This window comes from Salvelinus alpinus, chromosome 21 (genome assembly GCF_045679555.1).
Source record: "Salvelinus alpinus chromosome 21, SLU_Salpinus.1, whole genome shotgun sequence".
Lineage (NCBI taxonomy): Eukaryota > Metazoa > Chordata > Actinopteri > Salmoniformes > Salmonidae > Salvelinus > Salvelinus alpinus.
The window spans coordinates 20225397-20251123 of NC_092106.1; the positions used below are offsets into that span (position 1 = coordinate 20225397).

The window sequence follows — 25727 nt, forward strand, 5'->3', positions numbered from 1 at the left end:
CCTGGCTGACTGGCAGCTCTGGCAGATCCTGGCTGGCTGGCGGCTCTGGCAGATCCTGGCTGGCTGGCGGCTCTGGCAGATCCTGGCTGGCTGGCGGCTCTGGCAGATCCTGGCTGGCTGGCGGCTCTGGCAGATCCTGGCTGATTGGCGGCTCTGGCTGGTCAGGGCTGGCGGACGGCTCTGGCTGGTCATGGCTGGCGGACGGCTCTGGCTGCTCCTGTCTGGCGGACGGCTCTGGCTGCTCCTGTCTGGCGGACGGCTCTGGCTGCTCCTGTCTGGCGGGCGGCTCTAGCTGCTCCTGTCTGGCGGACGGCTCTGGCTGCTCCTGTCTGGCGGACGGCTCTGGCTGCTCCTGTCTGGCGGGCGGCTCTGGCGGCTCCTGTCTGGCGGGCGGCTCTGGCGGCTCCTGTCTGGCGGGCGGCTCTGACGGCTCGGGACAGACGGGCGGCTCTGACGGCTCGGGACAGACGGGCGGCTCTGACGGCTCGGGACAGACGGGCGGCTCTGACGGCTCGGGACAGACGGGCGGCTCTGACGGCTCGGGACAGACGGGCGGCTCTGACGGCTCGGGACAGACGGGCGGCTCTGACGGCTCGGGACAGACGGGCGGCTCTGACGGCTCGGGACAGACGGGCGGCTCTGACGGCTCGGGACAGACGGGCTGCTCTGACGGCTCGGGACAGACGGGCTGCTCTGACGGCTCGGGACAGACGGGCAGCTCTGACGGCTCGGGGCAGACGGGCAGCTCTGACGGCTCGGGCAGACGGGCAGCTCTGACGGCTCGGGCAGACGGATAGCGCAGGCGGCTCTGGGCAGACGGACAGTGCAGGCGGCACTGGGCAGACGGCAGACTCTGGCCGGCTGAGGCGCACAGTAGGCCTGGTGCGTGGTACCGGAACTGGAGGTACCGGGCTAAGGAGACGCACCTCAAGGCTAGTGTGGGGAGCAGCAACAGGACGCACAGGAGGCTTGGTGCGTGGTGCCGGAACTGGTGGTACCGGGCTGGAGACACGCACCATAGGGCGAGTGCGTGGAGGAGGAACAGGGCTCTGGAGACACACTGGAAGCCTGGTGCGTGGTGTTGGCACTGGTGGTACTGGGCTGGGGGGGAGGTGGCGCCGGATATACCGGACCATGCAGGCGTACTGGCTCCCTTGAGCACTGAGCCTGCCCAACCTTACCTGGTTGTATGCTCCCCGTAGCACGACCAGTGCGGGGAGGTGGAATAACCCGCACTGGGCTGTGTAGGCGAACCGGGGACACCATGCGTAAGGCTGGTGCCATGTATGCCGGCCCGAGGAGACGCACTGGAGACCAGACGCGTTGAGCCGGCTTCATGGCACCTGGCTCAATGCCCAATCTAGCCCTGCCAGTGCGGGGAGGTGGAATAACCCGCACCGGGCTATGCACACGTACAGGAGACACCATGCGCTCTACCGCATAACACGGTGTCTGCCCGTACTCTCGCACTCCACGGTAAGCATAGGGAGTTGGCGCAGGTCTCCTACCTGAATTCGCCACACTCCCCTTTAGGGCTGACTCACAAGCTTCCTACCGCGTCGTCGTGCTGCCTCCATTCGCCGGTATCCCTCCTCACACTGCTCCAGAGAATCCCAGGCGGGCTCCGGCATTCTCCCTGGGTCGATCGCCCACCTGTCGATCTCCTCCCACGTAGTATAGTCCAGACTCTGCTCCCATTGCCATAAATCCTGTGTCGGTTGCTCCTGCTGCTGCTTAACACGCTGCTTGGTCCTTGTTTGGTGGGTAATTCTGTCACGATTGTCGTAACTTTGAGGAAGAGTGGACCAAGGCGCAGCGTGAGAGAAATACATCTTCTTTTATTATGAAGACGAACAAACGAACAAAAACAACAAACTGATGATCGTGAAGCTATACAAACAAATAGTGCTGACACTAAACACTGCACATAGACAATTACCCACATTAACCTAATGCCTATGGCTGCCTTAAATATGGCTCCCAATCAGAGACAATGAATGACAGCTGTCTCTGATTGAGAACCATTCAGGCAACCATAGACATACCTAGATACCTACACTCAACACAAACCCATACACTCTACTAAACCCCCCTATACCATACAACCACCCAAGACGAGACAAATACACACACACATCCCCCCTGTCACACCCTGACCTAACCAAAATATTACAGAAAACAAAGAATACTAAGGCCAGGGCGTGACACTTAATTGGCATTACTTTGGCAATTAGTGGAACAGCAGTTCAATGCTCCAGCTAATCTTACTATGGAAACCAGATCTTGCCATGGAATTTCTGGCCAATGACCCCTCCTATGGGAGGACCGAGTAACAACATTGTTCAATACAATATTTAGGTGCTCTATCCCGTTGATATTACTAGGCTACTTGTCATAGACACGTTTCCATTCTATTTTATATTGTTATGTTATATTGTAGGCTATATCATTTGCCTCCCCTAACTCATTGACAGAATGTTGAATATTCAACCTCCACAATATAGGCTAGTGAGCTAGCTAAAGAATCAGTGGAACTTACTGAATAAATTCATTAGGTCCTAATCTATGGATTTCACATGACTGGGAATACAGATATGATATGCATCTGTTGGTCACAGATACCTTTAAAAAAAGGTAGCGGCTAGGATGAAATAAACAGTCAGTATCTGGTGTGACCACCATTTGCCTTATGCAGCGCAACACATCTCCTTTACAGAGTTAACCAGGCTGTTAATTCTGGCCTGTGGAATGTTGTCCCACTCCTCCTCAATGGCTGTGCGAAGTTGCTGGGTATTGGCGAGAACTGGAACACCCTGTCGTACACGTTGATCCAGAGCAACCCAAACATGCTCAATATGTGACATATCTGGTGAGTATGCAGGCCATGGAAGAACTGGGACATTTTCAGCTTCCAGGAATTGTGTACAGATCCTTGAGACATTGGGCGTTGCATTATCATTCTCATACATGAGGTGATGGCAGTGGATGAATGGCATGACAACGGGACTCAGGATATTGTCACGGAACCTCAGTGCATTCAAATTGCCATCGATAAAATGCAATTGTGTTCGTTGTCCATAGCTTATGTCTGCCCATACCATAACCCCACCACCACCATGGGGCACTTTGTTCACAACGTTGACATCAGCAAACCACTCACCCACACGACACCATACACATGGTCTGCGGTTGTGAGGCTGGTTAGACGTATTGCCAAATTCTCTAAAAATGACGTTGGAGGTGACTTATTGTCGAGAAATTAAGATTAAATTATCTGGCAACAGCTCTGTTGGAGATTTCTGCAGTCAGCAGGCCAATTGCACACTCCCTCAAAACTTGAGACATCTGTGGCATTGTGTTGTGACAAAACTGCACATTTTAGAGTGGCCTTTTACTGTCCCCAGTTCAAGGTGCACCTGTGTAATTATAATGCTGTTTAATCAGCTTCTTGATACCCCAATGTAAACAAATTTGTGCACAACATTTTAGAGAAATAAGCTTTTTGTGCATATGGAACCTTTTTGGGGATATTTTATTTCACCTCATGAAACATGGGAACAACAATTTACATGTTGCGTTTATATTTTTGTTCAGTGTAGTTACATTGAAAGTAGGCTAAATGAGGTCATGGATTCACAGGAATGGAATGACAAGGAAAGGTATTGTTTCAAAGAAAGTGTAACTGTATCAGTTGTGTTGTTGTAGGTTAGAGCAGCTCTGCAGTTTCAACACCCCATTTAATTTTGATTTAATTAGATTGAACTAACCAAAACATTAACAGTTGAAATACACAAATTATTATACTTCTAAACACCATCCCAGCCTTGTTAACATTATGCAGAGGGCTTGTGTTACTCGGAAATAAAATAGAACGACTAACGTTACCTACTTGGGTTATTGCAGCAAAACAAGGACATACCGCACATTCTTTATTGATCATTCTCACAGAAAACTTTTCATAAAGCTAACCCTCCCAAAACACCATAACACAATGTATCTATTGTGTTGTTTATTATGAATTCAGTGGAGCATCTCTGTCCTCGAGCGCGGAAGGATGCACTGCGCTCGCTCTAATAACATCTCCCGCCCTGGCACATGCTTCAAGACACGCTATCATGGTTCCAGAGAGAAACTGCGTATCGAAAACTTAAACTCACCTTCCTCCTCTCCCATACGTTCGTCCTTCCAGTCACAACAGAGCAGCATCAACCTCATTCACTCTCCGATTCGGAGCTCTATGAGAGCCTGACTCTGATGAACAGATAACCGGTCTCACTTCGACCAAAGCCCCGCTATTCGTGTTGTGTGTTTATGAAGCCGACTAGACTAGATCCTCACAGCTTGATACTACTTCGATTTATTCGATGAGGAGAGGATGGGCGATTTGAAACAGTCAGGCTGGGGGACCGGAAAATATGGGTTGGCCAACCGATAACAATCCCTGGAAATTTTGTCTGCGTAGCACAAGCAAAAGCAACTGGGGGCAGAGAGACGAAGCGATGCGCAATGCACCCATCACAGAAATAGGAGATGTATCAGAATAGCTGTATTAGAATAGTCATCTGGTCTATGAGAGCAGGCTGGAATAGGCTAGTTGCATTAAAGTCTACATTCAGACATGTTAAAGTTCCTGAATAACATTTGAGCCATTGATTCATTTTGATATGTTGGTGCAGTTTGGGTGCAAGTGGAAAAAAGCTGACGCCTGGGCACAAATGTATTTATTAACCATTTTATTTCGTTATTTTACTTAAGCAAATAAAATGCCGGGATTACCGGGAACAAGTCACATGTGCGTCATGAAAATGTAAAAGTGCAAAACCCCATTGTTCCTCCTTTTTCTCATTTAAATAAGATGAATACTATCCCACCGCACGGAATACACGGGGCGGCGGGCCCCGGATCGGAGCGGCTCACACACAGTTCAGAAAAAGCCCCACGAGTAGGCTACAAGAACTGAAGTGAGTGAGAGTCATGATAACCTAGGGCAATTACTACAACATACAGTACACACAATCCCTAAAGAGACATCGTAGTGTAACTTTATAACAGAGCGAATCAATCTTTGGTCAGTAATGTCTAGTGAGTCTTATTCAACTGTAACTAACTCAAGTAAAGAGTGAAATGGGAGCTCACTCTCACAATTTACACAGACTAGGGGCTATAGCCTACACACAGACATTAAAAAAGCCCTTACATATACAGTATAACAATTCTCAACAGTGATTAAATGCATTACCCAAATATATATTTAAAAGATTACACAAATATGGTGATAGTCTACTTTCATGAGCGGAAACATTTGAAACTTGAATAATGAGCGACAACTTGCATAAATGAAACTATAACTGCATGTGAAACTAGAATGATTACAGATATGCATAACATTCTAGGCACTTAATCTTGAACACCAGAAAAATTATACGTAATTAATAAAACAAAATGTTCAATTCATACATTCATAATGTACAATACATGCCAGAGCAGTATCGAAAGGATTTCAGTTTTACATTTTTGTAAAACTAAAAACATACAAATCACTTAAAAAAACAAAACACACCGTTTCAATGGACTTGGGTACAAACCAACACAATGTATGCTATGAATATCACTGAAGATATCACCTACAAATCTTTTGAACACCTTTGGATTGATTGTCATCAGCTTTACCATATTCAGAGCAACACCTGCTCTTCATACTTCACAAGTTTGTCAGAAATCAAGGTAAGAAGGCTACTTACACCATGGCACTTAAAATATAGTCAAAGTTGCTGATGGCAGATGGACTGTGAAACCTGTGCCCACACACACACGCTATGCCACTGCTATTTCACCCAGAGCTATAAATAGCAGCAGAGATGATAGAAAGCCAGAGGAGGCAGTTCTGAAGATACATGGCCAAAGTTTATCAGCACTTTACCAACCACACCTCTTGAAGCTCAACCCTTGGTTTGACATGTCAGTATGGGAAGATCTCCAACAGTTACAGGAATGGTGTTGGTTTTGACTTGGAGCACTTCTCTGCATTCAAAGCATGCTTAATGGCTCTAGTTGGATAATCTTTCATATTCTCCTATATACCCAAACATCTCTGGCAACATGTGCAAGCTCACAAGCACATAGAGAGACACACAGCCACATAGGCACACATCCACACATCCACGCCCACACACATGCATGCACACACAAACACTTGGTAACTACTTAAAGGGGAGCATCGCAGGCATGTCAGTAAGAGCTGATGAACACCACGAACAATGATAAAGGCACAATCAAAAACACTAAGTCACATCAAATGTGTGCAAAAGTCTGGGTCGGTGGGTTTGTATAAAAAATATATTGAGTCAAATAAAGTACAACATATCTTTACATACTGTAATGGGGGATGTTGTGCATATAAAATGTACATTCTAGATCATGCAGTAGCACCATTGTTTCTTGAGGTTCAACTTCTTCTGAAGAACACCCTCTACTTCTGCCTTCCACAGTATTTGCTTTGGCATCCAGCAGCAACTCCTCCTGTAGAGAAACCACATTGGAAGAGAGGATATTTTAAATGCATGCATTTGTAAGAGGGTTTGCATTTGTACTTGGTTCGGTATCAGATTCATGTGTTTTTTTGGTCACATGCCAGAGTGTTTGTCTTATCGTACCTGGTCTGTAGCCTCCTCCTCCTGCTCCACCAAGGAAGCCCTGGAGTGGGCCATACTTGGCTGCTTTGGCTGCGAAAAAAAGTTTGTTAATTACAGGTGTTTTTGTGATCACTAATTATAATTTTTTAAACAGTGTTGGCAAGTCATTTCCTGAGCAGCTTTAATGTGTTTTTCTAACCACACTGCACAGATGAGTAAACTTTATGGAAATCTGTTGCTTGACCACAGCAGCCAAGAGCCTCAGCAAGCCTTGTGAGTGAGTTAGCATATGCTAACAGGTTGTCAAACAAGAAAAATGCTAACAGGTTGTATTTGTATTTATTATGGATCCCCATTAGCTGCTGCTAAAGCAGCAGCTACTCTTCCTGAGGTCCAGCAAAATTAAGGCAGTTTATACCATTTTAAAAACATTACAATACATTCACAACACACTATGTGCCCTCAGGCCTCAACTCCACCACTACCACATATCTACAGTACTAAATCCATGTGTATGTATAGTGCGTGTGTGTGTATGCATGTGTCTGTGCCAATGTTTGTGTTGCTTCACAGTCCCCGCTGGTCCATAAGGTGTTTTTGAATCTGTTTTTTAAATCAAATTTTACTGCTTGCGTCAGTTACTTGATGTGGAATAGAGTTGTTTGTTGGGTAAGCATGGGTGTCCGAGCTGTGTGTCAGTAGTTTAGACAGACAGCTCGGTGCATTCAACATTAATAAAAGTAGTGAGGAAGTCAATTTCTCCTCCACTTTCAGCCAGGAGAGATTGACATGCATATTATTAATATTAGCTCTCTGTGTATATCCAAGGGCCAGCCGTGCTGCCCTGTTCTGAGCCATTTGCAATTTTCCTAAGTACTTTTTTGTGGCACCTGACCACATGACTGAACAGTAGTCCAGGTGCGACAAAACTAGGGCCTGTAGTACCTGCCTTGTTGATAGTGTTGTTTAGAAGGCAGAGCATCACTTTATAATAGACAGACTTCTCCCCATCTTAGTTACTACTACTGCATCCATATGTTTGTACCATGACAGTTTACAGACTAGGGTTGCTCCAAGCAGTTTAGTCATCTCAACTTGCTCAATTTCCATATTATTTATTACAAGATTTAATTGAGGTTTAGGGTTTAGTGAGTGTTTTGTTCCAAATACAATGCTTTTAGTTTTAGAAATATTTAGGGCTAACTTATTTCTTGCCACCCACTCTGAAACGAACTGTAGCTCTTTGTTGAGTGTTGCAGTCATTTCAGTCGCTGTAGTAGCTGACGTGTATAATGTTGAGTCATCCGCATACATAGACACTCTGGCTTTACTCAAAGTCAGTGGCATGTCGTTAGTAAAAATTGAAAAAAAGCAAGGGGCCTAAACAGCTACCCTGGGGAATTCCTAATTCTAACTGGATTATATTTGAGAGGCTTCCATTAAAGAATACCCTCTGTGTTCTGTTAGACAAGTAACTCTTTATCCACATTATAGCAGGGGGTGTAAAGCCATAACACATACGTTTTTCCAGCAGCAGACTATGATCAATAATGTCAAAAGCTGCACTGAAGTCTAACAAGACAGCCCCCACAATCATTTTCTCATCAATTTCTCTCAGCCAATCATCAGTCATTTGTGTAAGTTCTGCACTTGTTGAGTGTCCTTACCTATAAGCATGCTGAAATTCTGTTGTCAATTTGTTACTGTGAAATAGCATTGTATCTAGTCAAACACAATTTTTTCGAGAAGTTTACTAAGGGTTGGTAACAGGCTGATTGGTCGGCTATTTGAGCCAGTAAAGGGAGCTTTACTATTCTTGGGTAGCGGAAGGACTTTAGCTTCCCCACAGACCTGAGGGCACATGCTCTCTAGTAGGCTTAAATTGAAGATGTGGCAAATAGGAGTGGCAATATCGTCTGCTATTATCCTCAGTAATCTTCCATCTAGATTATCAGACCTCGGTGGCTTGTCATTGTTGATAGACAACAATATTTTTTTCACCTCTTCCACACTGACTTTACGGAATTCAAAAGTACAATTCTTGTCTTTCATAATTTGGTCCGATATACTTGGATGTGTAGTATCAGCATTTGTTGCTGGAATGTCATCCCTAAGTTTGCTTATCTTGCCAATGAAAAAGTAATTAAAGTAGTTTGCATTATCAGTGGGCTTTGTGATGAATGAGCCATCTGATCAATGAATGAAGGAGCCGAGTTGGCTTTTTTCACAAACATTTATTTTAAGGTGCCCCAAAGCTTTTAACTATAATTTTTTATATAATTTATCTTTGTTTCATAGTTTAGTTTATTTTTATTTAGTTTAGTCACATGATTTCTTAATTTGCAGTATGTTTTCCAATCAGTTGTGCTGCCAGACTTAATTGCCACCTCATCCCTCTCAACCATACAATTTTTCAATTCCTCATCAATCCAAGGGGATTTAACTGTTTTTACAGTAATTTTCTTAATGGGTGCGTGCTTATTTGTAACTGGTATAAGTAGTTTCATAAATGCGTCAAGTGCAGCGTCTGGTTGCTCCTCATTACAAACCACAGACCAGCAAATATTCTTTACATTATCAACATATGAATCACTACAAAACTTATACTTATACTTATACTTATACTTGTATGACCTCATATACACTATATTAGGCCCAGCCTTTGGAACTTTGGTTTTCCTAGATATAGCTATTATATTGTGATCACTACATCCTATGGATTTGGATACTGCTTTAAAGCAAATATTTGTAGCATTAGCAAAGATGTGATCAATACATGTTGATGATTTAATTCCTGTGCTGTTTGTAACTACCCTGGTAGGTTGACTGACAACCTGATCCAGGTTGCAGGCACTGGTTACAGTTTGAAGTTTTTTCCTGAGTGGGCAGCTTGATGATAGCCAGTCAATATTTAAATCACCAAGAAAATATACTTCTCTGTTGATATCACATACATTATCAAGCATTTCACACATTTTATCCAGATACTGACTGTTAGCACTTGGTGATCTATAGCAGCTTCCCACAATAATTGGTTGGCTAGCCGCATATGCTAAATATAGAGGAGCTATTGATATTCACTTGTGCTGCGACTGCAACAGATGCCCTAAATCGATAGTGTTAATGAATAATTCTTAGCTATTACAAATGTAATGATTTGAACTGCAGTAGGGGTGTAGGGTGTACTCAGAGGTGTGATCAGTATGTGTGTAATATAATGTGAATAATACTTGATCTATGCACCATAAAGGGGCCTACATTGATGACTTGATGGCATGAGGGCATGATGACAATTCATAACAACCAGTCATAATAATTTATGATTCTGCATTAGCACAGATTATTGGCAATAGCACATCATTTGGCATTTGTAGACTAGCCATTGAGACCATTCTTGTGATAAGTGTAAATGCGTGAAAGGTTAAAATAGTTATTTAAAAACACACCTCCCACCTATGTGAGCAAAAGGCTGACGACCATCTACTAAGTAGAGGTCAAAAGTTTGGACATACCTACTCATTCAAGGGTTTTTCTATTTTTTTAAAAACTATTTTCTACATTGTAGAATAATAGCGAAGACATCAAAACTAGGAAATAACACATATGGAATCCTGTAGTAACCAAAAAAGTGTTAAACAAATCAAAATATTCTTGATTTTTCAAAGTAGGCACCCTTTTCCTTGATGACAGCTTTGCACACTCTTGGCAATCTCTCAACCAGCTTCACCTGAAATTAGTGATGCACCTACATGACATTTTTGGCCGATACCGGTATCCGATATTTAGCTTGTCAAAAAAAACGATACCGATAACCGATATTTAACATTTTAGGGTCCTTTTAAGCATTCTAGTACAGTTAAATAGTTAACACACACACACACACGGACGCAGCACTCTAAGGCACTGCATCCCAGTGCAAGAGGCGTCACTACAGTCCCTGGTTCGAATCCAGGCTGTATCACATCTGGCCGTGATTGGGAGTCCCATAGGCGGCGCATAATTGGCCCAGCGCCATCCGGGTTTGGCCGGGGTAGGCCGTCATTGTAAATAAGAATTTGTTCTTAATGGTGGTCAGACCCATCTATGTGAAGCTTGCCACAATAAGGATTAGCCACAATAGTGGACTTATGCCATAAAAGTATGGCATAATTCTACTATTTGTATTCATTTGCATCACTGTCAATGACATACTTTTATTTTGAAGGCAAACTGCAAATTCCACTATTGTGCCTAATCCTTATTGTGGCTAGCTTCACAACACATAACCAAGTCCGGTCGAGCATCAATAGCCAGATGACACTAGCCGGTTGCTTATAACATTAGCTTTGGGCAACAGGGTTAAGTAGCTGGCTAGCTATTCATTTTCATGAACTGAAGTTCCATTTCAATAGGCGAACAACAAGTGGCAATCTAGGTAATACTTACTCTCAAGGATTCCTAAATCATTGCGAAGAATAATGAAAATGACTGCAGTTTCTACTGGTCATTGTTTTCAGGCTGGTTGTATTGGTGCTAGCTAGGTACCAAGCTTAAGCTAGTTACCCCAGAAGTTGCGGTCGAACGAATTATGCTTCATTATCAACGCGGTATGGTAAACACATCGTTCATGACCGGTATTTGCTTGTTTGCAGACTTTTTTGTATAGCTTTGACAGTGCTACTATATATTTTTTGACATGCAAAGACCCAAACGGCATTCCATAGTATGTATGTCTAGAAGCTAATAGCAGTGACACTATTACTGTATAACTCCGGTAGAGCAATAACTGAAAAATAGCGCACTTGGTAGTGTGTACCGGTGCTCGACCAGTCGGCAAAAGCCGACATCACCCACGACAGAGAACGGTTGATTGTCAAGGGCAATGAATTCCATTATCTTGGCCTTAAAGGATTTCGCCTTTTGAGTTGTCTCGCTGAAATTTTCTTACTCTTTCAAAGGACTGCTGGACTTGTTGACTGCTCGATCCACACAGCAGACATTGTGGGCTAGGTTATGAATGCTGTGTTGCACATGTAGAGTAACATTTTATGTGGCGTCATTACGGCACGTACCTACATTATATAGGTATGCACATCAGCTTTGACATCGGTTTTGTACATCAGCGTTAAAGTAGACATCGGCCGATACCGATGTTGGCATTTTTAGCTAATATCGTCCAATTCCAATATGTTCACCGATATATTGTGCATCCCTACCTGAAATGCTTTTCCAACAATCTTGAAGGAGTTCCCACATATGCTCAGCACTTGTTGGCTGCTTTTCTTTCACTCTGCGGTCCAACTCATCAAAAAACCATCTCAATTGGGTTGAGGTCGGGTGATTATGGAGGCCAGGTCATCTGATGCATCATTCCATCATTCTCCTTCTTGGTCAAATAGCCCTTACACAGCCTGGAGGTGTGTTTTGGGTCATTGTCCAGTTAAAAATCAAATGATAGTCCCACTAAGTGCAAACCAAATGGGATGGGGTATCGCTGCAGAATGCTGTGGTAGCCCTGCTGGTTAAGTGTGCCTTGAATTCTAAATAAATCACAGACAGTGTCACCAGCAAAGCAACCCCACACCATACCTCCTCCTCCATGCTTCACGGTGGAAACCACACATGCGGAGATCATCCATTCACCTACTCTGCGTCTCACAAAGACACGGCGGTTGGAACCAAAATTCTCAAATTTGGACTCATCAGACCAAAGGACAGATTTCCACCGGTCTAATGTCCATTGATTGTGTTTCTTGGCCCAAGCAAGTCTCTTCTTATTATTGGTGTCCTTTAGTAGTGGTTTCTTTGCAGAAATTCGACCATGAAGGCCTGATTGACACAGTCTCCTCTGAACAGTTGATGTTGAGATGTGTCTGTTACTTGAAATCTGTGAACCATTTATTTGGGCTGCAATCTGAGGGGCAGTTAACTCTAATGAACTTGTCTTCTGCAGCAGAGGAAACTCTGGGTCTTCCTTTCCTGTGGCGGTCCTCTTGAGAGCCAGTTTCATCATAGCGCTTGATGATTTTTGCGACTGCACGTAACAAGTTCTTGAAATGTTCTGGATTGACTGACCATGTCTTATAGTAATGATGGACTGTCATTTCTCTTTCCTGATTTTAGCTGTTCTTGCCATAATATGGACTTGGTATTTTACCAAATAGGGCTATCTTCTGTATACCACCCCTACCTTGTCACAAAACATCTGATTGGCTCAAACACTTTAAGGAAGAAAGAAATTCCGCAAAGTAACTTTTAACAAGGCACACCTGTTTATTGAAATGCATTCCAAGTGACTACCACATGAAGCTGGTTGAGAGAATGCCAAGAGTGTGCAAAGCTGTCATCAATGCAAAGGGTGGCTACTGTGAAGAATTTCAAATGTAGAATAGATTTTGATTTGTTTAACACTCTTTTGGTTACTACATGATTCCATATGTGTTATTTCATAGTTTTGATGTCTTCACTATTATGAAAAGAGTGCAAATAAAGAAAAACCCTGGAATGAGTAAGTGTGTCCAAACTTTTGACTAGTACTGTAGCTGAAAAAGTGGATTCCAATTGGACAAAAACAGAAATACCTTATTTACATAAGTATTCAAACCACTTGCTATAAGACTCAAAATTGAGCTCAGGTGCATCCTGTTTCCATTGATCATCCTTGAGATGTTTCTACAACTTGATTGGAGTTGACCTGTGGTAAATTCAATTGATTGGACATGATTTGGAAAGGGACAGAACTGTCTGTTTAAGGTCCCACAGTTGACAGTGCATGTCAGAGCAAAAACTAAGTCGAGGTCGAAGGAATTGTCTGTAGAGCTCCGAAAAAGGATTGTGTCGAGGCACGGATCTGGGGAAGGGTTTCTGCAGCATGGATGGTCCCCAAGAACACACTGGCCTTCATCATTCTTAAATGGAAGAAGTTTGGAACCACCAAGACTCTTCCTAGAGCTGATCAATCGGGGGAGAAGGGAGTTTGTTAGGGAGGTCACCAAGAACCCGATGGTCACTCTGACAGAGCTTTAGAGTTCCTCTGTGGATATATGAGAACCTTTCAGAAGGACAACTATCTCTGCAGCACTCCACCAATCAGGCCTTTATGGTAGAGTGACCAAACAGAAGCCACTCCTCAGTAAAAGGCACATGACAGTCCGCTTGGAGTTTGCCAAAAAGGCACCTAAAGGACTCTGACCATGAGAAACAAGATTCTCTGGTCTGATGAAACCAAGATTGTACACTTTGGCCTGAATGCCAAGCGTCACATCTGGAGGAAACCTGGCACCATTCTTAGGGTGAAACATGGTGGTGGCAGCATCATGCTGTGGGGATGTTTTTCAGTGGTAGGGACTGGGAGACTAGTCAGGATCGAGGGAAAGATGAACAGAGCAAAGTACAGAAAGATCCTTGATAAAAACCTGATCCAGAGCGCTCAGGACACCAGACTGGGGCAAAGGTTCACCTTCCAACTGGACAACAACCCTAAGCACACAACCAAGACAGCGCAGGAGTGGCTTTGGGATAAATCTCTGAATGTCCTTGAGTGGCCCAGCCAGAGCCCGGACTTGAACCCGATCGAACATCTCTAGAGAGACCTGAAAATAACTGTGCAGCAACGCTCCCCTTCCAACCTGACAGAGCTTGAGAGGATGTGCAGAGAAGAAGGGAGAAACTCCCCAAATACAGGTGTGTCAAGCTTGTATCGGCATATCCAAGAAGACTCGATTCTGTAATTGCTGCCAAAAGGGCTTCAACAAAGTACTGAGTAAAGGGTCTGAATACTTATGTAAAATATTATATTTCAGTTTTTTTATATAAATTAGCCCCCAAAAATAAAAAACTGTTTTTGCTTTGTCATTATTGGGTATTGTGTGTAGATTGATGAGGGGAAAAAACAATTGAATTAATTTTAGAATAAGGCTAACAAAATGTGGAAAAGTTAAGGGGTCTGAATACTTTCAGAAAAAGCACGGTATGCAGAGCAGTTTCTCTCCTGACAGTGCTAGTATACAGTGGTGTGCTCTTAGCAAACATATGCACTGACAGAGGAGGCTGGTGGGAGGAGCTATAAGAGAATGGGCTCATTGTAAAGACTGGAATGGTATAAATGCAACGGTATCAAACACAAACTTATGGACACCATTCCAGCCATTACAATGAGCCCATCTTCCTATAGCTTCTCCCACCAACCTCCTCTGGCGCTGCACTACAAATACAGACGGACAGTGACTTGTGAATTTACATTAGGTTAATATCCCAAAGATTTCCACACAATATCAGCACAGCACCACTGGAGTAGGACATCAAATACTCTAAATCCTGACATGTCATAGGTTTTATTAAACTAGCTCTGAAGAACCTGCCTTACTTTATGAAACATAATCCCACCGTCAGTAATCTTCCCTGTGCTCAGGAAAATTCAGATTATCGGACTTTAATAGACACTGGTTGGTACACCATCTGCACTGACGACAAGTACTCACTGTTCTATCAAACCCCATCCTCTCATTCTAATCTCATCCAAATAATCTTACGTGATGTCATCCTCCGCTAAGAACAGACTGATTATAATAAAATAGGAAATGTACTAGGTGTAACAGAACATCTGATTATTTCAAGCAAATTTCTCTCCCATGCACTGACTGTGTGGTGTAAGGTTTGGCTGAGAAGGACGACAGATACCTTACAACAGGGGGAAAAAGGAGGACACCAGTACCTTGTTGAGGAGTCAGTGGTGCTGTCTGGCCTGCTCCATATGCTCCTAGTAGACAGACAAACATTTAAGAAAAAGTATGTGGAGTTTGGAAGGGATGAGATGATTTTTGCTAAGAGTGTTTCATGTTTAAAATAGCATAATGTAGTAGAATCTTAAAAAACTTTGATCAGAGAGTTTTTGGATAGAGAGTGAGAGAGCTGAAGACCATTTCTTCATTGTGCATTGGAACACACAAAGCAACCAAAACACACTTGTTCAGATAGATATAACACAACCAATGGAAAGTGGCTGTGTTTTGGTGCGTCATGAACTAGGATGATCAGTGTGGGTCATTTCTCAGGACTTTCTCAAAGCAGGTTTAGTCATACGCACACTATCAGAAAACAGCAGACATCACATAATCACAAGGGGATCTTCCTCATGTAATGATGAGGTGCTTTGGAAATTACATAATACAAAACTTAGAGACTTTTGAAGAAAGTACAATTACGGTTGAGCATTATCTGATTGAGTAACAACCACATACTTTTACTAACACTGCAGTAGCAAAATACCATGTTTTGGTCTCATTACTGTCTGTGTAAACCAATAGTAAACAAGTAATAGATATATAGTAAACATATAGCAAATACCAAACAAGCACACTGCAAGGGTAAAGCGTTCACTGATGCCAGAAATAACATTCGCCATCTGTATCTGTTTTGTCAGTAAACAGTCTGCATTTCAGACTAGACAGGAATATGCAGCAGAGCTCATTAAGTCATCCAAAAAACATTTAATTATTCCCAAGCGTGGTCACACCATTGAGACATCTTGAATTAAATTATGACGTTTAATCATGTCAAGTGTAAGAAATGGTAAATGAACAGGCATTTATATGTTAAAAGAAAAAAGCCCCTAATAGAGATTTGGTTCATTTCAGATATAATGCTAGACATCATCATGTTGCCAGACAAAAGTCAATGAAAATTCAAATTAACTCTATATCATCAGTAATAATAGGAATTGGGACTTTTCCATTTTAACCTATAAATTGAGGAGGTTACCAGGAGTGTTTGATGTTTTCTGTGTATGTGTGCAATATTTTGCACCATGCTTGTAAAACATTAAAACCTGATTTTCATGGTCAATGCATGGTCAGAGTAGCTATCGGATTCACAGAAGCTACAGTAAAAGTGAGAGTAACTAGCATCTAGTGAATACGCCGAGAGAGAGAGAGAGAGAGAGAGAGAGAGAGAGAGAGAGAGAGACTGACATTCCCAACACCAGCTCAATTATTTTATTTTCATAACCAATTATGTGCTTAGAGCACTCAATGTTCCCCATCAATTCATTTAATGAGGGGAAACTAAACCAGGTATGGGGAAGTTGGCTGTTCCTTTCAATTGTCTCTAGATATGTTCCCCTCTCTCTTTCTCTCCCAGAGGTTAGCTCTAATACCAAAGCAACAGGCCCAAGTGCTGCTTGTCTGTCTGTCATTCTGGGTTACCTGTCTGTCGACAATTCGGTTTTAGTCCACCTCCTGATCCAGGCAGAAATGGGGTGGACATGGGCAGTTAAAGAGCCACCAGCGTGTGGAGTCAGGTTGAATTTTTGTTGTTTTGACTTGATATATTTTATTTTACAGTACAGTGGGAAATGTAGAGAGGGAGACAGATAGTAGGGGCATAGACAGAGGGTAGCCGAGACAAGGCTCAAACCCCTGTCGCCAAGGGGCAAACAGTATGTGGTCCGGATAAGGGATCAGGTTAATTGACATCTATTCTCTTGATGGTTATGTTGAGTGGCTAGCTTATTTGACCTTGATATAACTGTTGGCGACTATTTCTCAGTATTTAATTCAGTTTGCAAAATGATGTTAAGTTTGCCAAAAGTCTAAACTTATGGCCAATCGACACTTTTCTACATTTACTGTAAGTGAATGATTGGCACATGTTTACAAAGGGGAACTCAAACTACTGAAGTGAATGCCCTTGCTTCCTCTGTCCTCCCTGAACAGTAAAGATGAACAGATATTAACAACTATCAACTTGGTTGTACTCTAAGCTCTTTTTGTTCTACTTTTATCTTTATAGTTCCTGGGTCACAACATCCCATTTTCTATGAAAGCATACTGTACACACACTGCATCTGATTTTCACAGATAGAGGTTATACACGTTACCTGGGTAGGGTTGCTGTAGGTAGCCGCCACCTTGCTGTGGGTAACCCCGTTGTTGTGGGTAGCCACCTCTGTAACCTGGGACTGCACCAGCACCTGCAAGGGTAACACAGCAAAAATGTACAAAACAACAACTACAAACACAACAACACTATACGTATACATTGTATACATTTAGTCTACATTTAGACAGGGTTACATACCCTACTGCAGCTTTGGCCACAGACTCAACTTATGCATAGTTTTTTTCTTAACAATCAGCCCAGAACACAACCAGTCAAATGTCTACATGCAGTATGAACTGAGAGGTCATATGCATTATGTATGCAAATTTACCAGGCCAGTGTGTTTATGCAAATATTCTAGCTACAGTATTTATCAAAAGGCTAATGGTGCTGAATTCTCTTTGGGAAACAACATTTGCATACAGTATTAGCAAAGTTGTACCATATGTGATAGCACGTGAAACAGGCAGTATGTTGTACTGTGGGATGCTCTGCTCTCTGTGTCAGTGAATATTTGACCAATGGGAAGTGGTTAATAGCCTGCAGACATTGGCTAGTCTGTATCCATGGGGCCTGGGGCAGAGAGCAGAATCTCTCCACTGCTAGACCAGCGTGATAACACTCCAACCAAACATCAAGGGAGAGGAGGAGAGGAGGGGATGCTGAAAGCTCCACAGCCTTGGTAATACACTTCCAAGTATAATCCTGAACATAGGTCAAAACCCTGCCAATGTGTTAACATAAACCTACGACGTAGATGTCGATTAAGGCATCCCCCCGCACCTCTCTGATTCAAAGGGATTGGGTTAAATGCAGAAGGCACATTTCAGTTGAATCCATTCAGTTGTACAACTGACTAAGTATCCCCCCTTTCCCTTCCCATATGAAGACATGAAATGTGCCATGCTAGTCTTGCGATGCCTGAATTGTCATAGAAGACTTTTCTTCACAGTGTTTTGACAGTGGGTCTTAGTGGGGTGACACCGTCTTACTACCTACAGTGCATTCGGAAAGTATTCAGACCCCTTGATTTTTCCCCCACATTTTGTTACGTTACAGCCATATTCTAAAATGGATTTAAATTCAAAATTCATCAATCTACACACAATAGCCCATAATGACAAAGTGAAACAGGTTTTTAGAACTACCTTATTTACATAAGTATTCAGACCATTTGCTATGAGACTCGAAATTGAGCTCAGGTGCGTCCTGTTTCCATTGATCATCCTTGAGATGTTTCTACAACTTGATTGGAGTCCACCTGTGGTAAATTCAATTGATTGGACATGATTTGGAAAGGCACACATCTGTCTATATCCCACAGTTGACAGTGCATGTCAGAGCAAAAACCAAGCCTTGAGGTCGAAGGAATTGTCAGTAGAGCTCGGAGACAGGATTGTGTCGAGGCACAGGTCTGGGAAAGAGTGCCAAAAAATGTCTGCAGCATTGAAGGTCCTCAAGAACACAGTGGCCTCCATCATTCTTAAATGGAAGAAGTTTGGAACTACCAAGACTCTTCCTAGAGCTGGCTGTCTGGCCAAACTGAGAAATTCGGGGAGAAGGGCCTTGGTCACCATCTCTACGGTGAAGTATGGTGGTGTCAGAAAAATGCTGTGGGGATGTTTTTCAGCGGCAGGGACGGGGAGACTAGTCAGGATCGAGGGAAAGATGAACAGAGCAAAGTACAGAAAGATCCTTGATAAAAACCTGCTCCAGAGCGCTCAGGACATCAGACTGGGGCAAAGGTTCACCTTCCAACAGGACAAAGACTCTAAGCATACAGCCAATACAACGCAGGAGTGGCTTTGGGTGGCCCAACCAGAGCCCGGATTTGAACCAGATCGAACATCTCTGGAGAGACCTGAAAATAGCTGTGCTCCCCATCCAACCTGACAGAGCTTGAGAGGATCTGCAGAGAAGAGTGGGAGAAGCTCCACAAATATAGGTGTGCCAAGCTTGTAGTGTAGACTGTAATCGCTGCCAAATGTGCTTCAATAAAGTAGAGGGTCTGAATATTTATGTAAATGTGATATTTCAGTATTTTATTTGTATTACATTTGCAAAACTTATAATAACCTGTTTTGTCTTTGTCATTATGGGGTATTGTGTGTAGATTGATGAGGAAAAACAACAATTTAATCAATTTTAGAATAAGGCTATAACATAAAAAAAAATGTAAAAGTTAAGGGGTCTGAATACTTTCTGAATGCACTGAATGTGTGTGCATTTTTACCAGTTTATGAACATGAGGATGAAACCTCGCAGTTAACTACAGTAAACTACAGAAACTACAGCAGGACAGTCAGTCTCACCTGGATTATAACCAGCACCACCCGCACCCAGGTTACCATAACCTATTGAACAGGAGAGAGTGGAGCATTACTGAAGAGTTGATATAGTTGAACAATTTCAAATACTATTTGAACCCAGGTCTGCTGTTGAATATGGCTACGCTGTAGGCAGGAACATCTTGTATACAATGACGGAGTCCTACTTCCAATGGCAGAGCACACGCTGTACCGTTATACTCAGAGTAGGCCGACTCTCCAGAGGTCCATGCTGCTATAGTATCTCTAAACTTTCACACTTTGATGTTCCAAAAACCATTCCAAACTAACTCTGCCTGTGACGGTAATCAGTCTCCACTGGGAGTGTTTGTTGCCTCATTCTTCTATGTCTTGCCCTACAGTACTGTGCCCTGGGGGATTCACTCTCTGGCTTTGATATTACTTAAAAATCAAGATTTCTCACTACTTTTACGAGAACTCTACTCCAAAATAAAGATAACATCACTATGATATGTTGCTCAGATGTGGTAGTATATGTACATAAAAGTAAGAGTAAAACATGTAAGAGTATTAGTACAAAGCTGGGCTTTAAGTGTCAGGGTTTTTACCTGGGGGTTTGGGTGCTTTTTGACCTGCTCCTGCCCCTACTCCCAGACCAACACCAGTGGGATACCTCACACCTGAAACATGAGACTGGGTTAGTTCTCATATAGCCTCGTACCAGGCCTCTAGTGGGTGACACTAGTCCTCCACTAAGAACATGGCTGACATTTCAGACACTAGATAGTTATTATCTGTAGCTTTATATGATCAGCTACTGTTGATGACAGTTGAACCTATCTAGCTAGACTTGGCAGTTAAAAACAAGGACAAGACATTTCCCTGGCTATGGTCAAGCTTTGTGTTGTTACAAAGCTACAACCACAGAACGTCCCAGAGGTCATTGTTTGAGGTGGCATGAGAGTTTCAACAGTTTGGTTTGGAGAGGGTGTTTCTAGCTCAGTTGACATTGGGGTTTCAGACACAGTCCCATTGGCATCTCATTTCTGGCTCTGGTGTCTGTCACAGTCACCGCTCCAATCGCCTCATTGGTCATAGGAAGTGCAAGTCAATTACATTTCCTGGACAACGGTCACTCTGAGAGGCCAGCTGGCCTGCTTCCCCTCTCTCATACATACCCTGTCCCTGTCCATAACCACCTTGACCATAACCATACGGGTATCCCCCTGAATCATGATGGAAAGAAAAGCAGCTTTATTCCTGACATGATGACTTCATTGCCTAGGAAACACCAGAGATTGGCTCAGCAAGATGTATGTAACACAATGTTATACAGAGTTGACCTGAGGTCAGGGAGTATGGAGTTACAATAAGCCATTGAATTTATGGGATGGGGTTGAACTCAACATGTCTCTTCGTACATCACCATTTTGGGGACATTGTGGATATTAATTGTTCAGTTACACAGAAAGCTTATTTATTTCCTAAGACAGGTACAAAAGTGATTCCATACCTGCACCACCACCTGCTCCAGTAAGAGGAATACCTGCTCCTCCAGCCGCACCGCCTGCTCCTCCCACAACTACAGGAGAGATACAAAACACAGTGAGTGAGATCATATACAGTGAGCTCCAAAAGTATTGGGACAGTGACATTTGTTTGTTTGTTTTGGCTCTGTAGTCCAGAACTTTGGATTTGAAATGACACAATGACTATGAGGTTAAAGTGCAGACATTCAGCTTTAATCTGAGGATATTTTCATCGATATCGGGTAAATGTTCAGAAATTGCAGCACTTTTTGTACATAGTCCCCCCATTTTAGGGGACCAAAAGTGTTGGGACAAATTCCCTTATATGTGTATTAAAGTAGTCAAAAGTTTAGTATTTGGTTCCATATTCTTAGCATGCAATGATCACATCACACTTGTGACTCTACAAACTTGTTGGATGCATTAGCTGTTTGTTTTGGTAATGTTTCAGATTATTTTGTGTCCAATAGAAATAAATGGTAAAAAATGCATTGTGTCATTTTGGAGTCACTTTTATTGTAAATAAGAACACAATATGTTTCTAAACACTTCTACATTAATGTGGATGCAACCATAACTACAGATAATCCTGAATAAACCCTGAATAATGATGAGTGCGAAAGCATAAATATCATACTACCCCGCCCCCCCCCCCAAAAGATGCTAACCTCCCCTGTTATTGTAATGGTGAGAGGTTAGCATGTATTGGGGGTATGATATTTGTGCGTTTAACTTTCTCACTTCTCATTATTTACGATTCATTCAGGACTATCCGTAATCATGTTAGCATCCAAATTAACGTAGAAATGTTTAGAAACATATTTTATTCTTATCCAAAGTGCTGGAGTACAGAGCCAAAACAACAACAAATGTGTCACTGTCCCAATACTTTTGGAGCTCACTGTATTGTAGCTACATCTTTAATAAACACTTCTTATGGCACACTCTGACACACACCTGGAGGTTTCAGGGGCTTGGCTCCAGGAAGTTGTCCAGCTCCTGCTCCGTATGGATCTGAGGAAATACAGAGAACATAAACGTAATTTGCACAGCCTATTTTTACTCTCTACTCAACAGTGACTGTAATGCAATATCACCAGGGATACGGACATGAGATGATATTAATGGACAAATACCTGAATAAACCAATTACAGTGATGGGGATTTAGTCTGAGTAGAAAGTAACCTAAGGTCGCACATGGCCATAGTGAATTAAGTTTGAGACTCCATTACAAGAATGCAGACAGAGAAATTGGCTTACTTCCATATCCTCCTCCATAGGGATATCCACCAGCACCTGCACCTGTGGAGCAATATATGCCATTAAAACCCCATGGACATAACATATGGTTGGGTGTGGGGCTGTGGGATGGGTCACTGATCTGAATGATGGTGGAAAGGACGATACAGTACTGCCAATTACCTACTGTCTATGCTGAGTGTCACACTCAAGCTTTATTGTCCTAGCTCTATCAACAATAATCTCTTCAACATGACCTTGTAATTTGATAGTGAAGACGTACAGAGAGTGTGAAGCTTTTAAAGTGATGACATAAGAGGTTTATTGTAAGGTCAGACTAGAGGTCAGAGTTCATGGTCCAGTACATCTGGTACAATTCAAACTAGATGATGACGTATGTTGTTTTCTTTCTTTGTCTAGAATACTAGTTTTAAGAGGCTGTGGTGGAGTGGCCTCCTATTTCCTTCTCTCCCCTCCTCCTCTCTCATACATACCCTGTCCATAACCTTGACCATACCAGAGTTGTCCTGCTGAATCATGATGGAAAGAAAAGCAGCTTTATTCCTGACAAGGGAGCACCAGTGAGTGGCTCCGTCAGGTCACGTAGCTAACATAATAATTCCAATAAAGCTAGCTGCTTCCTGCTTATATAATAAACTTTAAAATTCCTTAAACATATGAACATATTACACCACTTATCCCTGGCCTGGCCATTAAATCCCAATTTTTTATCAGACCTTTGACTTATTCATTTACAGAGAAGAGGCCAAGGTCATATCTCATATCTCAACAAGCCAAGGTCATATCTCAGTGAAGTCATGCAGTAGTTTGAAATAAAAACAGAGATGTGTGTGTGTGTGTGTGTGTGTGTGTGTGTGTGTGTGTGTGTGCGTGTGTCTGCTACTAGTGTAGAGACGATAAGGTTGTGGTCTGCTCTTCTCCTCTCTCATACATACCCTGTCCATAACCACCATACGGGTATCCCCCTGTATCATGATGACAAAGAAAAGCTGCTTATTTCCTGAAATTATGACTTCATCACCAGGGCACCCAAATGAATGGCTCAGTCAATTTTTTTTTAGTTAAGACAATAAATCAGAACATCCTAATGCAGATTCAGTCATGCAAGGGGCCTTTCAGGTTTAAGACCTCATATATTTATTTTGCGCTCTCATCTAGTTTAAGATTCTTTGTTGACCAATAGTCATAGATCTGCCTTCATTTTATGTTCTAATCAAAATATGTATTTGAATGCTCAATAGAAATGGTTCACAAATATATAGGCCTGAATTGTTTTATTTTTGCCTCTAGTGAAGGAACTACTCAGCCAGCTGAGACAGTGATAACATATTCAACACATTCACAGGACTTCAGGCAGTTAAATTAATTTGAAATTGATGGTGCAGAACTGTCTCTATCATCCTGATGCAAATAACTTCACCCTAAAGCTTTACCTCATACGGCATCGTTTTCAAATAATGCATATAACATGCATTTGAATGTATATAGATGACTGGATCCATGTGTCTAGATTTGGTCAATTATTTAATATTACATGTCCTAACAGCACCTTATAAAGGCCTGAGACTACTAGCAAATCTAACTGCACCTTTTACTATCATATACTGTTGACTTGACCTTATCTCTGTACATTTCTAATCAATATGACTGTCTTGCAACGGCTAACACGTTTTAGGTACGTCAACAAAACTTGTGGCCTGGGTTAGCATTATGATCAGTCTTAATTGGATGTTTTGGTGCATTAGACCAGAGAAAAGAGCTGATGCTGCTGTTCATTGTGTGTAAACAACTCTTGCTATTGACTCACGTGAAGAAGGTAATATCCTTATCTGATCAATAACAAAGCATATTATTCCTAATCGTGTGTGCATAAGGGTTGGTACATCACTGTTATATGAATGTGCATAGGGGTTTATTAATTATATTTATATTGGCATGTAAAAGTGTTCAATCACATTATTGGATGGGTTATGGATCTGAGTTGATGGTATCAATTTGAAGTTGTAAACAACCAGTGCTGTAATACTACTGCAATAATATGGTATTAGTAGGGTTTCAGAATCTTTACCTGTCCCAGGGGGTTTAGGAGCTTTGCCACCTGCTCCGACACCCACACCTGTAAATAATATAAAGCCTAGTGGTTAGAGCGTTGGGCCAATAACAAAATCGGTCACTAGTTTGAATCCCCAAGACGACAATTTGATAAATATGCCGATGTGCCCTTAAGCAAGGCACTTAACCCTAATTGCTCCAGGGTCGCCGTTGATAATGGCTGACCACGGCAGTGACCCCACTCTCCAAGGGTGTCTCAGGGGGAGTTGGGATATGCAAAAAACACATTTCCAATTCAGACATTTGTATAATGTACGTGTGAAATTGGACAAATTTAAAACACCCACTAAATTAATATTATTATTATTATTAATCATGTCACTACACAACTGGAAAACAAACTACTCAACAGCATCACCTGCAGGAGATTGTCACCATCATGTGGCTAAACAATGTCACATACTCTGCTCCTTATAGTCTCCACTATCGAGACACCTTACCTCCAGGCTGCTGTACTCCAGTAGCAACTACATGAGAAGTATTTGAAAGAAAACCAATACTAATTGAACCCAGGTCTGCTATGGTGGACACAACACTCACCAGGCTGAGCTGGACCTGTACCAACTGGAAACAAAGAGAAAAGTCTTTAACACACAGCTACAGAGCATATTGGTTCAAAGTGATGATAAATGAAAACCCTAATGTTTGATGTACAGTAAATACATTTAAAAAAAAATCACTGGTCAACAATGAAGATGAACTGATAGTAAAGCAATCTAATATTGCTCTTCAAAGATAAGAAGAAAAGATAGTAAAGTACAGAAATGTTGATAGGTACAAGTAGGACGCCATTTTCATGCAGAAGGATTTTTACATTTTCAGGAGAATCATTTAAATGACTTACCACTAGGTTGAAGCACCCCAGCCCCAACTGTGAAGGCAATCATGTTAATTATTACCAGCTAAGTCATAATTATGACAGTTATAAAGTCTCCAAAATAGAATAACTTCCCACTCAAAAAACTCAAATAAAATGTTCAGTGATTCTAATGACACAATGTTGCAAAACTAGTGAGAATGAATAATTGATGTTGGCTTCATAAAAAAT

At 42.3% G+C, this 25727-nt stretch overlaps 2 protein-coding genes across 10 annotated transcripts in view; both read right to left on the bottom strand.

Moving 5' to 3' along the window:
- The window catches only part of LOC139547992 (LIM domain kinase 1-like), a 108467-nt gene extending 104126 nt beyond the window's left edge, over positions 1-4341 (bottom strand). Inside the window, exon 1 of the mRNA XM_071357264.1 lies at positions 4158-4341. Coding sequence (XP_071213365.1) covers positions 4158-4215 — 58 coding nt within the window. The 5' untranslated portion in view covers positions 4216-4341. The remainder of the gene's footprint in view (positions 1-4157) is intronic.
- A 375-nt stretch (positions 4342-4716) lies between these two features.
- Positions 4717-25727, bottom strand: part of elna (elastin a) — a 111301-nt gene continuing 90290 nt past the window's right edge. For 7 of the 9 annotated variants that reach the window (XM_071357269.1, XM_071357275.1, XM_071357271.1 and 4 more), the window contains 15 exons: positions 25524-25550; positions 25220-25243; positions 24636-24683; positions 23503-23532; positions 23041-23076; positions 22568-22609; positions 22264-22320; positions 21291-21359; positions 20956-21003; positions 20386-20457; positions 19802-19843; positions 17488-17580; positions 15325-15369; positions 6654-6722; positions 4717-6519 (listed from right to left, as the gene is read on the bottom strand). In XM_071357269.1, coding sequence (XP_071213370.1) covers positions 6470-6519; positions 6654-6722; positions 15325-15369; positions 17488-17580; positions 19802-19843; positions 20386-20457; positions 20956-21003; positions 21291-21359; positions 22264-22320; positions 22568-22609; positions 23041-23076; positions 23503-23532; positions 24636-24683; positions 25220-25243; positions 25524-25550 — 752 coding nt within the window. In that variant the 3' untranslated portion in view covers positions 4717-6469. The remainder of the gene's footprint in view (positions 6520-6653; positions 6723-15324; positions 15370-17487; positions 17581-19801; positions 19844-20385; positions 20458-20955; positions 21004-21290; positions 21360-22263; positions 22321-22567; positions 22610-23040; positions 23077-23502; positions 23533-24635; positions 24684-25219; positions 25244-25523; positions 25551-25727) is intronic. The other 2 variants (XM_071357268.1, XM_071357270.1) reach the window with 2 other exon arrangements.